Below are 13,732 nucleotides of genomic sequence, written 5' to 3' on the forward strand. Positions count from 1 at the left end.
GGCAGCAAGAAGCTTATTGATGAGTTTGACTTTTTAATGGGCAATTATACGCTAAGTTTGACCATCACCAGTAATACAGGATGTTTTTGATAAGTATGTCATAAGCTAATGGACGTGTGTTCTTTGGGTCAGACTAATGGAGAGTGTCAAAAAACATGGGGTGTAAAACATTTAAATTAAACTATAAAATTGGCACACATATGGAGTAAGAGATATCAGCCTGCCCATCTAAAAACGATTTTAAGCCTTTGTATTGCAGAAGTGTACGTTTAAAGGTAGAAGTTTGCCTAAGTTTGAAATGAAAGTTATTCAAAATGTAATAGCACGAGAGTGGACATTTTTAAAAAATACCTCTGAATAACAATGCTAACTTAGTACAGAATTATTTTACATTACCAGCTTAGCCAGACTTCTACTCTTAAAAGTACACTTCTGCTAGATAAAGGATGTATAACGTTCTTAGATTGGAAGCTATTGAAATTGTATAACAAGATGGACAGGCTGATGTGTCTTCCTCCCCACGTGTGCCAATTTCCTTGTTTTAGGGGACAATGCTTGGGGCCCGTACCTCCGAAAGCAAATGTTTTAGACCCCATTTTTTGTTGACACTTTTCACTCAGTCTGATCCAAAGAACACGCCCTTAATTTTATGGCATACCTATCAGAAACACCCTGCATATTTCGTTGACCTAGAGCTAACATGAAGGAAGGGCTGGTTATTGCTGTGATGGTCAAGCATGTGCATGAGTGCCACCATTAGAACGCCGCATTTCATGTTAAGACCAGAGTTTGAAATGCTTAGAAGAAAAGGGTTGGATAAAAGCCAGGAGACTTGGATGGGGGAGATCTAGTTTGATCTACGGACCCTTCCCTCGATAATTCTCATTTGTCGTTGTCTGATTGAGAAGTTTGTTTTGTTCTTTGAGTTTACTTCTGCGCTTCTTTTCCATTTTGCGTGCTCTTTTTGCGGCTCGCATCGCTCGCTCCTCCTTCTCCTGCTCCTCCCGGCAGCGGTGGAAGTTCTCAACCACCACTCCGACGAACATGTTGAGCACGAAAAAAGCCACCAACAGTAGGAAACTGATGAAGTACAGAAGGCGCCATTGGTTGAAGTTTTCGATAGGCTATCAAAATAAGCAAAGTTATATTAGTTTATTATAAACAGTTTGGTAAATCTCATCCGGAATACGTTTCCATAAGCTTCTCATCATTAGTAACATTAAACTAAAGGCCAATTTGGACCAGACTAAAACATGAAGGTCGCGTCGGTGAAGCAGGGCCGGATTTAGCAATGTTGCACCCGGGGGCCGAGAAAATGTCTACCCCCTTAATCCCGAAAACCGGAACAGCAAATAGTTTAACACAAAGCACCCCCAATCAGCCTTGCGCCCCAGTGCCCCTTCGCCCCCCCTTAATCCGGCCCTGCTTAAAAGATAAGCGGGTTAGCATTCGCTCAGAAGGTCTATGAATAACGCTGGCTTATGGAAACGGTACATTGACAGGCTAAAAATGAAACAAATGGTAAAGGCTTTCCATACTTGCTGATCAACGCCTACAGCATCCAATCCGGAGTACATGATGTTAACCCATCCGTCCTTTGAAGACAGGACGAATAGCGCCATCAAAGCCTAGTGACGTCATTGACGCAAAATAATTAAGAATTGAATGAGAAGCGAAGAATTTCCCCTTGGTATAGGACCAACGATTACTTACTTGCCCCAGATTGTCAAAATTGTATTTGCGGTTAAGCCACAAATTCTTAGCATCCGAAAGACAATCAGTCTTGTTTTTAACATGACGGACATCCGGTCCGTCGCAATAATATAAACTCCCTTTGAAGAGCTAAGCGCGTGAAATCAAAATTATAAGTACAATTTTACCAATTGATATAAAATTAAACTTCGCAAGTACATAACAAGTAGTCCTTCAACAATAGAATGAACAGGAGATATAAAATCACGTAGTGGATATTTAAGGGCGGTTCTTAAAGTACCATCGCGCGAATTACCACTTCAGCTTATTGGTAACACTAGTTCCCAGATAGAACCTGGCGTTTTGTCCATTCTATGGTGAAGTCTTATACCGTTATCCACTTATTGAATTAGGTTACCGGACTTACTTGAACGCCCAAAATTCCAAATATAATAAAAAATGTGCAACAAATTAAGACGATATTTCCTATAGGTCTTAGGGAAGACAAGAGTGTTTGTACCACTAATTTTAAACCCGGTGCCCGGTTGATAACTCTGCAAAATGGAAAATACTTCTCATTAGCGCCAGAAACTTTGTAGAAAAACGATACAACACATAAGCCGGATTACCACGGACTAGTTAATTTTCGCGGTTCTTTCTAAGCTACAAAAGATGATTTGTTTCGTTGGCTCGATATTTCCCTTTGAACATAACCTACTAACCTAATCCTAAGCCTAGCAAAACCTTCAAATAAACCTACCCTAACCTAACCTAAACCTATATCGAATCTGACACAAGATCAAGGGATCAGATTGCGTCTTATCAACTTAATAGTCCTTGGGCAATGGACCCGGTTGTCGAGCCAACTCGACTTTATTCGCCAGAACGAGTTTGAAACTCGTCAATGGATACCCAGCTGGCTTTCACATACCTAAGCGGTCGAAGTGACCGTAGAAGTCGGAAGACTCTGAGTATGCCAAATATCCGAGTACTCCCAAAAGCCACGAAGGACAAGAAGAGATCGACCAATGATATAATGACCAGAGTTCCGTCCATCACATTCCATCCGCTCTTGAAGTACGCGTGCTCGCCGTACCACAAACCTTTCGCTATCACCTGAAAAACATCATTCCGTTATAACCCTTCACGCAAAGACACGAACATGATTAAGCATTAGATTCCTCATTACGGTGATCATGGGACGTCGTCTGTTGGTAGGTAATTGGGATTTTATTTACCTTAACAAGCATTTCTAATCCGAAAACGGCGGTAAAGATGTAATTGGCGGCGTTTAGGAATTCTTTCTCGATACTATCGGGGGGAATGTTTGGCCGTTCCATCGCCAGCGTGATGCAATTGAGAGCGATGAAGACGAGAATCACATAATCAAAGCACTTAAGAGCCGCAAATTTTGCGCAGGCCACACGAACTCTGCAATAATACATTTCAAATAAGTTCCTTCAAAAGGTTAAAGGTCAGATTAAATAAGGACGTACTTATTTTCCGGGCCAAACAAGTATAAAGCGTAATCTTCTCTATTTTCGAAACAACCCATCGGTTCCAGAATGAAGCAGATCTGAAACGGAAACAACAATATTAACAACTAGCGGTGATAGAAAATCAACTTGTAAATTTGGTAAAACTATGAAAATTTTTGGTTTATTACGAAGCGGTTATAATATGCATTGTAACAAATTGCGCCTGGACTAAGGTCCATTTGCTTGCGAAACATCTCAGGTTCACCATGGATATGTACACATTCTAGGTAATATTAATATGATTCGCAACTCGGCAAAAAGCTGGCCACCAAAGGGACCAAATGTATGGTACACCATAGGGTGTGACGTGGCACTAAAGCTCATGCGCAAAGAGTAAAAGCAGGAATTTTTGTCTTAAGTCAATGACTTGAGAAAGGTAAGAGATGATAATTCATGATAATACTTAGTATTTGTACATATCCATGCTCAGAATAGGGTTAATAGAAAAGTCAGTTTGGTGACTTTGGTCAAGCTTCAGCGACGCTATTGTACGAAATATTTACATGGCGGAACATCACATTGGCATTTTAGTTCTGGAGTTATGTTAGTTGGTTTGAACTTCTAAAGAAATTAGATCTATCGAAGGGAAATAAGTTGATTTAGATCTGACAAAATGGTATCAGGTATTAGAAGCAATTCGGGAAACTAAGATTAGAGAAACAGCACTTTCGAAAGTCCCATTCAATCTACACCGACTTGGTGTTAACACAAAGCTCTATTAGTCCAAATATATGTTAAAGTTCTTTACTCTTCTCCTCCTACATGAAACAGTCCTGGCAATTTTGACCCTAGTTGAACTGCTAATCGGCGACTGTTAAGAATAACAATGATTAAAATATTCATTAATCTAACTCGCTCAATATAACAAAGAATAATTTAAAAAGAACATTATCTTTTAGAGTAATTTCCCAACTTAATTGAAATAAAGTCAAGATGGCGGTGAAAACGAATTAAATTCGTCGCTGGAAATCAATATAACGATCGTGAAAAACTTCACGAAATGACCGACGTCTTACAAGTGCGCGCGGAATTTGAAATAGTCTATTATTAGTCTTTTTCGTATAATTTGGAAGATTTGTGCGAATCGAGTGTAGTTTCCTGATTTGACAATGATTATCTGATTAGATATTTGCGGGTGATTTAACATGATTACTGTTGTTTATTTCACTGAGTGACGATGACGTCACGGAGAGGTATTACACTGGACGTGTCTGTGTGTGTGTCTGTGATTGCGTTCGCAGTTGGCAAATCGGAGCAAACATATTCGAAATATCCGGATCACGTTCGTAGTTCACAGAAAGATATATTGGCTTCTACTCCATTATCATCGCTAGGGTTAAGATTTACGTGGCGATTGGCTAGGGTTACGAGAAATTTCATGCCTGCTAATGGCAGGGCTTAAACCAAAGGTTCACGCAATTGCGTATTGGGAATCGGCCAGCTTACATACCCTAAATTTTCTCAACTTGTTTTTGTTTGCGATTAATTTGAGCGATTTAAGAAGTGCGCTTAGACTCTAAAGGTTTCAGAGATCTTCTGTCTATTATGGTTAGGGTGAAGTGAAAAAAAGTTCACTAGATAGTATTAATAAAAACTTCACTGAAAAACTAGCAAGATATTGTTGAAAACTTTACCGTACGAGTTTCTGAAAATCTAAAAATTTCCCCTTTACTTTGACCCCCATACTTTTTAAGATATAATTTGTAAAGAAACCATTTTCGTCAGTGAATAACAATGCAGTATGGCAGTATCAATGGAACCTTTCCATTTCATAAAAGAAAGTTATTCCACGACTTCATCTTCAGTAGATCCCAAGGTATGCGGATTAAAAGCTATCTTTTGATGGTGTTTAATGGACCATCGTGCTGCATTAAGATATTTGCAAATAAAGGCCTGAAATGCGGAAAATATTTGCACATTCTTTTGTCAGTTAATGCGATTGGAATATATTCCGAATCAAATAATAGAGAGGAAGAAAACCCCAACAAAAGGAATGGAAAACCAAAGAGAACTTCTCAAGAGGAGGTGAAGATTAGTTAGTATTTTCGTATTTAAGGGTCCGGTGAGTCACGTGATCCCCTCGTGTGTTTACCAGCCTGATTAAACAGGCATCTTTAAATTATAAAACTTTCTCAAACTGATGTTAATCTAATCATTTGCTAGAGCTTCAATGTAAGAAACAGAGGAAAGTTTAATTAAACCTTTCGATTGTTATATTGAAATTTTCATTATTTACTTTAACTGAGTTTTATCAAAAATCATACTCGTTTTGGTAACACCATAAGTCTATAAATATGTTCCATAAGTATGACACTTCCTATACTTCGTAATGTTAGAGATTTACATCTGAAGCTAGTTCTAGAACAACAAGCGAGAATTTACTACACTCGCGGTTTTGCAGTCCATCTTCTTATTTAGTCTGCATTATTAAGCCTTTGACAGCGCCTCACCAGGCGTCGCTTTACGAGAATCTACGACCTAGGTCCCTTCATGACAAGCTCTCAGTAACCAGTGGAAAACTTTCGGAACATATCTCATGAACTTATGGTAACACTAAGAATAACTTTAGATCAGAAACGGGATGTACCCAGTGTGCTTAAAACTGGAAGACACCTTTTTGTGATTACCAAGCTTGTAAAAGGGGTTTTACTTCCGCTCTTCATGGTGTATTCTCTTTGGAAAACGTAAGAGCAATCGATCGTTTTGGTCTTAAACTAAGCGGCTGGTTTTTGTCAGATGTCACCTCGCTTCCCACGCGGAGCCGCCACGAGGAAGGCATCAAAATATGGGAAAGTAAATTCCGAGAACCAGAAAGTTCCGCAAATATTTCGAATATCTTTGCACTCCAAAAACGTTTTCTCACTAATTCACCTAATACCATTTACGCCACGGAAGTAATGAAGAAACCACTACTTATAACGCTAAACAAAACAGCATGATGTGGATAAAAATAGCCTTCGCCTTCATTAGTTCTTACGTTAAACATTAAATAAATTCCACTTTCTTCCGAATCGAGGCTAATTCTTAGCCTGAGACCGAAAACACCTTTTAGTGTAGGAGTCTTCGCCTACTTAGTTTTACTTTATTAAATAGTATTATAAAAATACCCAGCTTAACACTGTTAGTAAGGCGTTTTTATAATCGAAAATACTAAAACCCTATAATACCATAAGTTTATAAGATATGTTCCATAAAGATGACACTACCTATACTTCGTAATGCTAAAGACTTTCTGAAAGCTAGTTTAAGAACGACGGAAGCGAGAATTGAAGTCCTACTACACTCGGTGGTTAATTTTTCAGGACTTCCATCTTCCAATTTAGTCTGCATTACTAAGCCTTTGACAGCGCCTCACCAGGCGTCGCTTTACCGTAAACTATGACGTTTCAACTGCGTCACTTCATGACAAGATCTCAGTAATCAGTGACAAACTTATGGGACAAATTTTATAAACTTATGGTAAGCGACAAGTTCGTATTCAAATAATTCAAATTCGCCACTATTGCATGGTTCTCTACAAGAAATAACTAACCTCGAGATGACCCTGATCATTCTTGTAGTAAATGACCTTTCAACCCATACACTACGCTCAGCCATTAAAAGATGAGATTAATCGATTGCATTCTATGAAGTGTAGGCCTATATAGGCTTCACTTATTTCTGGCTCTGTTGATTAGGGAACTGTTTAGAGCCAATAATACTCGAAGCTAGAGAGTTTTGAGTTCATCCGTCATCTCCGGGAAATTTAGCCAGGTTATTTCTATTACGGTAAACACGTTACATTTGGTTTTAGGTTAGCGAACCTTTCCCCGCAAAGCTAGAGAAATACCGCCAAAAATAAGAAGCGTATCTTGAGTTCACTCAACCGAAAATAAATAATTAATTACTGTTCTTTCTCTTAAGCACATTACGTTTTTGCACCATAAATGATTTAAAAGAAACCCACATTAACCTTTTTCCACTCGTTTTACCGAGCTCATGATGGCCAAACTATCATTTGCCACGCAGCTCAAACAATGGGTTTACCTAATTTTCCCGAAAAACACTTAATTTGATTTTCATTGGAGCATAGTTAAGCTTTTTAATGACATTTATATCAAATATATTTGAGAAAGTTGACAGTCACAATTCGTCACCGAATTTTACCAACCTGTGTTAAGGTTGATACAAGAAGTGATGTCTAGTTTCTTAGGGAGAAGGCATAAGATGCCTAAGTATTCGCGCGCCATAATCCCAGTCCCCCTTTCAAAATACAAGGTGGACGTAAAAGGAGGCCCCGGGCTATTTCACCTCTCCTCAGACGTCAGAAATTTTCTTTATCATTGGCGTCGCGCTGACGTGTGTTTTCAAGAACCTATGAGATGCTGGTTGGAATTTAAAGGCGGGGATTAACTCCGGACAGGCTACGTTTGGGCTGGAGATAAAGAGCTGGAAATGTGGTGCGAATTTATACCTTTTCCCTAATAAACTAGATATCACTTCTTGGTTGATATCTATAAAACCTAAGTAATTATTTCAGTTCCTCAAGGTTGGTATTGCGAGCGCCTCGCATTTAAACCGGTTAAGCATATTCTCTTCTAGAACCGCAACAGTTTAATTTTTGGTTAACCCTTAACTATTGTTTTCTAGAATTTGTATATTGTAAAATGGTTTCCTAAAAACAACCAAATGAGAAATTTCGTTGACCCTAACACTATTTAGTGTCAACCTCAGCAAGTTTAGATAGAAAAGACCCATTTGAAGTGAATTGGGGAACGCAGTGGAGGATTAAACCTTTAACAAGTAGGGCCAGAACTTGTAAACTCTTGTACCCAGGTGGAACTGTCCTGGATCTAAATCTGAGTCCCTATTGCTGTGAGGCAAAAGTGATTGCCAATACGCCACCCCACATTTCCCGTATTGTAAAAGATTCTGTACCTTTCCGGTGATCTCTGGTTTTTCCGTTGCGGCTGGAGCGGGTGAATTCCCGGCGATGTTATCGAGTTTGTAGCGAGGTGGTAGGTCAGCCGTGAGGTTGTTGGGCTTGAAGTCGTCTTTGATGGACACGCCACCGATGGAATTCTGTCGACTGGGCAAATAGCTATTCGTCCCCAAGGAGTTTCGAGGGGTCAATGCTGGATGGCTTGGACCCGAACTGCATGTTGTGTTAACGGACGCCTTGCGACTGTCCGGAGTCTGGTGTCCATGGGGCGTGGGACCACTTGACGAAAAACTACCCCTGATCGAGTTCTGGGGGCTCAGAGTTTTCGGACTTCCTAGCGGATTGATCTGCATTCCGACACCCATTTGGCGCTTGTTATTCGGAGTGTTACGAATCGTTGGAAGATCTCCGTTACATTGGCTAAGAACAAACAAAACTTTGGTTATATACGTTATCACTTGTGGAGATGTTTTTAAAATCGCAAGTTTTTCAAAATATTTCTAAAATTGGATTGTTTATATGTTTGACTTTTATATATAAGACGAAACATTGTTGTTTCATTTGCCTGAAATTGTTTGAAATGTAAATTGTTCATATCAGGGATAGATTTAATTTTAGAAGTAGGAATGGAAAACAGAGTAGTGTGGCCGCGCGTCTAAGTCCCGGACCCCCTTCCACGGGACGGAAGGGGGGGCATGAAAGAAGAGGCGGGTCAGAGCGACATAGGTGAAAAGGAATTACGTATTTTTCGCCGGCAAACAACGTCATCAAAACAGAGTTTAAGTGAGTCAATAAGATAATTTATAGCTTTCGTTACGTGTTGGAGAGAAGGGCTCTATACTGGGTGATCTATGAGTCGGTACTGAAGCAAATACTAACCGTTCTCCATTGCTACTTCTAAAATTAAATCATCCCTGTAGATATAAAATATGATTAATAATAGCACTCGTGAAATCGTATCGGTTTCTTATTCGTAGTTTTAAACTCTCTGAAATGGGTCTGAAATTTTTCATACCGATTATTTTACCGTCATCAGTTCCGCGACTAGAAATAAATACCGTTAAATAAATTTGTTCCACACTCTAAAAGCAACTTTTACAATGTAGCGGAGGTGGGTCAATCTCAGCGCGGCCATTTTTGTTCTAATAGGGGATCGAGCGCAAAATAAAGAAGTAAAGGGTGCAACGATGCTAGTAGTTCTGGACTGAACTGCACTGACCTTCCGGTGGGGTTGGGCGTCATATTGTTGAGAACGATTTCTTCTTCGGGTTGCTCGGGGTCGGAGGCGGACTGGCTGTCCGAGTCGACGAGATTTTGTTTGTCCTGCTTCCTTCGGGCGCGTCGCTTGGAGCCCCAGCCGCCTCGGATGCTCCCTTGTCGGTCCAGTCTAGGGGTCCCCAGGGAGCTGCCCCCAGAACTCCCCTTGCGCTCGCTTCCTCGTCGAAACGAAAACTAAACAAACAATAATACTTGTAAGACTTTATTCCAAACACGTTTGTGCACGTCTACACGACTCTCTTCGAGACGGACACAATGGGAAGGAAGATACGCTTACACCGAAAGGATCACACTGTCGTCTTATAGGAAATGAACAAAGGATATACACGACGACACCATCCTTTCACTTTTCTCGCAGTTAATTAAGAAACTTTAAGGGTAGTTTGAATGTAATTTCCCCCGTTAAGTTCTGCCTTAGAGTAAAAATAGTTTACTATTGAACGCTGATATAAAAGTACTCGTGTTTAACGTCGCCTCTGGCGGGCAAGGGAATTAAATAAAATATATAAATATAAATTTATACATTTATACATGTATAAAAAAACTAATTAAAATGTACAATATATTTTATAAATTACACTTTGATTAGCTGTAAGGAACATTTTACCTACGCTATAAGGGGGAGGGGCAAGAGCCAATACGGGGGTAACGTTTGAGAAGAATGTAAAGTAGTTCAAAGCGTAATCGAGCTATATCAGTTGAAGGGGGAAACGTCACAGTTGGGCCTGCCAATAAATGGAACCGGTTTTCACTCTCCCTCCGTGTGGGCCGCTAAACTTCCCGCACAATATGGCGCCTAGGTGGGGACTGGCGAAACCCCGCCTCAAAAGCTCTCCTTTCCCCCCGAATTGTAATAGCTCTATAGCACCAGAGTCTCCAGGTAATGTTTCTTTTACTCGTATCAAGTTAACATCGCTTTCCAAAGGTATTATACAAAATGTCCACTCTTTTGCTATTACATTTTGAACCACTTTTACGTTACTAGCTTAGGCACACTTCTTTTTTTAAACGAACACTTTTGCTAGATAAAGGCTCATTAACGTCTTTCTTAGATTGGAGTCTATTGAAATTGTCTAAACAAGATGGTCACTCTGCTATATCTTACTCCGTTAGTGTGCCAATTTCCTTGTTCCGGGGGACAAGGTTTGGGGACCCGTACCCGCGTAACTAAATATTTTATACCCGTGTTCTTTGACACTTTTCACTCAGTCTGACCTAAAGAACACTCCCATCAATTTATGGTAAACTTATCAGAGACACACTGCATATTGCTTCACTTTACACAATTTCTCTAGTCGCGCCTGTAAATCCGTTGCGAAATTATCCCCGAATAACGACTTTGTGTTATTCAGTTCGTATCTGAACTCAATAACGCTTGGAAAATATTTTGTACTATGTATTCCAGTACAAGAAAAGTACTAGAGCGTAGATGGAAATTTTATCCAAGAACTATCCTATCCTAGCTTTATGGAAAATAACAACGTGTTGCCTATATAGTCTAAGTGCAAAACCTACGGTACCTAAAAGAATCTTCCAAGAAATGTAATGGTAAAAAACAAAAGGAAAGCAGTTCTCGGCCAAGCAGGTGTTTCTCAAAAGTTTCTTTGCTTAAAACGAAAGAATAAAAAAAAACATAAAAGGTAAAAGAGTGTTAGTTGGGCTTCCGTTTGAAGCATCGCTAGCAACTCCCAAGAATGTTTTTCTATAAAGAAGTTCCACTCAACGAGGGGCCGGACACAACTACGATTAAAACTCTTTTCGATTGAAGTAACAAAATTTTCCAAAAACGGCACTCTATCGTTCATAGGAACTCAGTGCATCGTTCAGAGAAAATATGTTTCAGCTTGGAGGCGAGAGTTAAATGCGCGACAATAAACATCTCCCAGAATACCTTACGATTCGGTAGGGGGAAACAAATGTCGATACGTTGTTCATGAGGATACAAAGCCAACGTTAAACTATTAGAAATTTCTTCTCCGTCCAGCTCTCTTTTCCAAGGTTTCAGTCTGGATTTTAATTTGGTGGATCCGAGACCTTCCCAACCTCAAGCAACACCACGTAACGAGTTCTCTCTTCCAATGAAATGCGCCAAAAGGATGAGAGATATGAATCGCGGTTATTTACCTTCCCCTCCTCTAAGGATCTAATAGGGTTCCTTGAATAGAGGCCAGACGGAGTTCTCTCCATAGAGAGAGTAGCAAGTTGCCTATTGATCAAAATAGACAATGATGTCACTCACCAATAGCTATGTTTATTGGTTAGTTAAAATGACCTTGAATACGTCCTTCAAGTTATTGAATAGGCTATCGGCACATCTTATACCATTTGAGGGTTGTAAATAATAATGTACTTGCTTGTTTGAAGGTTTTTTAAATCAAACTCTTAGATGTTTGTGTAAGTTACCGTTAACATGAATTCTACAATGGTTTTCTATGACAATTTAGTGCTTGGATGTGGAATATTTCTTTAAATCCAACTATAATATTTCGTGCCGTTAATGCATGTAAAAATGTTAAATTTTGAGGCATTCGATAATTTGAATCAACAGTTTTGATTGATACTAAAGAGCAACAAAAATGAATTATCAACATAGTGTCTTCAACAACTTTACAATGATTTCCATTATGGTTAAAACATATCACTGAGACCTTGAATATTAAAATGACGCAGAGGACGATTGCGACTGCCTTATAATTCAATGAAATTTTGAAAATTATTACAGTTAGACAGTTTTAGAATCATATTCCGAGCAAAATTTCAAAATGCTCTTTTTCATTTAAATTCTTAAAGGTTCGCCACAATCGAGCAAAATCAAAGACTTCTTGTACATCTAGTCAAGTACCCGACACCCTGTTTTACACACATTTCTCGTGCCTACTCCGGTAGCAATCTCCGCTGTGTCCAGCGTATTACCGTTAATGAACGGACATTAACGTTAAACGCGTGCCTATAGTAAACTCAGCAAATGCACCTTTGCAGGCATTGTCTGAATTGAGATGAACATAGGCCTGTCTAGGATGGGAAGCCTGATAAACGATATCATCAATAATGCACTGTCGTGTTATAAATGATAGATTGGCGCCTTTCTCTCTACAACGCCTTACACGCGCTGTTTCATCATCAAGCTAGAGCTATTTCGATACAGCCTTCTTTTAGGGTGAACTTCAGAAAATTGCCAATCAGGTCAAAGCCAACACACAAACAAAAATCCACTCTGGACGTAGTAGTCTGTCCTATTACTTTCCAGATGTATCGTTAGACTACTCCAATGCAAAACTTAGGCGATTGCCTTTACGTTTCTCTTTTGAAAATGTATTTGCATTGTGAAAGTATTCTCGATATTGTCGTTGTCTTTCGTAGAAATGGCCTATTTTATTGACAAAGCGAAACCTGGGGACTTGTGACTGGGTTTAAGACGAGTCTTTTAGCCTTTAATAGCGCTGTAAAGTGACACGGTTCAATGGTACCAATTCCCTTTTTCTTGGGAATAACCGACTATATTTATAAATTTCTTATTTACTAAGAAAAGTTTCTTGTCTACAATTTTGTCGAAACTTTAAAAGCCAATGAAAGATTCCCTTTGAAACATCTAAACCGCCGATTGCTGCCGTTTCAATTCAGTAAAACATGAGAGTAATAAGCAACAAATAAACTATAAGTATGACATTTCTCATTGCCGTAAAACAAAATATTTTAAGAGAGGTTTGTCTCATGCTATAGATAGGAACTTTACGTGAAAATGAAGTAGGCCTGTTCAGAGAACATTTTACTCCTTAGACTTTACACCGATTGGGTCTTCATCACCAGGTGCTGCTTTTGTGATAGTTTCGACGAGTAAAAAATTAGTGTGCAGAACTCATGTTTTGCTTGGAAACACATCTTCATAACGGTATTTCATTAAGTATCATACTTAATGCTGTTACGTTACTTATGACAATACTTATACGAAAATTAGTACTACTTCAAATATTTTGTCATTACTTTTACTTAATATTAACAGCCTTCAAGAGACTTTTTGAGGTTATCCTAGGCGTTTCAAAGTTCTCACTGCTCTAACCGTCTTTTCTTATTTACACTTTTGAATTTCCTCCTAACGGATCGCATGCTTGCGCCGAGGTAGGTGCGCGTGAGAAACTGAAACGACTGTGCCGTTCAAGTTACCCTCTATATTTGACTCTCCTTTCTCTGATTAATTCGACGCATTATGATTTATGCGTCAGTAAGTAGCTGCTTTTGTTACACTATTTATTTTTAAAATTTCTTGTGGGAAAACTCACTCAGTCGTTTTTGAAATACACCATTT

General features: G+C 39.2%; 1 protein-coding gene across 4 annotated transcripts in view; it reads right to left on the bottom strand.

Annotated features, from left to right (window-relative positions):
* LOC149647356 (voltage-dependent T-type calcium channel subunit alpha-1G-like) overlaps positions 1-13,732 on the bottom strand; it is a 180,435-nt gene that overhangs the window by 12,256 nt on the left and 154,447 nt on the right. For 3 of the 4 annotated variants that reach the window (XM_089850214.1, XM_089850211.1, XM_089850212.1), the window contains 10 exons: positions 9,371-9,603; positions 8,148-8,571; positions 3,979-4,041; positions 3,189-3,268; positions 2,931-3,123; positions 2,624-2,808; positions 2,120-2,246; positions 1,714-1,842; positions 1,539-1,628; positions 932-1,124 (listed from right to left, as the gene is read on the bottom strand). In XM_089850214.1, coding sequence (XP_089706340.1) covers positions 932-1,124; positions 1,539-1,628; positions 1,714-1,842; positions 2,120-2,246; positions 2,624-2,808; positions 2,931-3,123; positions 3,189-3,268; positions 3,979-4,041; positions 8,148-8,571; positions 9,371-9,603 — 1,717 coding nt within the window. The remainder of the gene's footprint in view (positions 1-931; positions 1,125-1,538; positions 1,629-1,713; positions 1,843-2,119; positions 2,247-2,623; positions 2,809-2,930; positions 3,124-3,188; positions 3,269-3,978; positions 4,042-8,147; positions 8,572-9,370; positions 9,604-13,732) is intronic. The other variant, XM_089850213.1, reaches the window with a different exon arrangement.

The sequence above is a fragment of the Phalangium opilio genome, unplaced genomic scaffold (assembly GCF_054372755.1).
Source record: "Phalangium opilio isolate 3A_F unplaced genomic scaffold, DU_Popi_V2 ptg000089l_1, whole genome shotgun sequence".
In the NCBI taxonomy this organism is placed as follows: Eukaryota; Metazoa; Arthropoda; class Arachnida; order Opiliones; family Phalangiidae; genus Phalangium; species Phalangium opilio.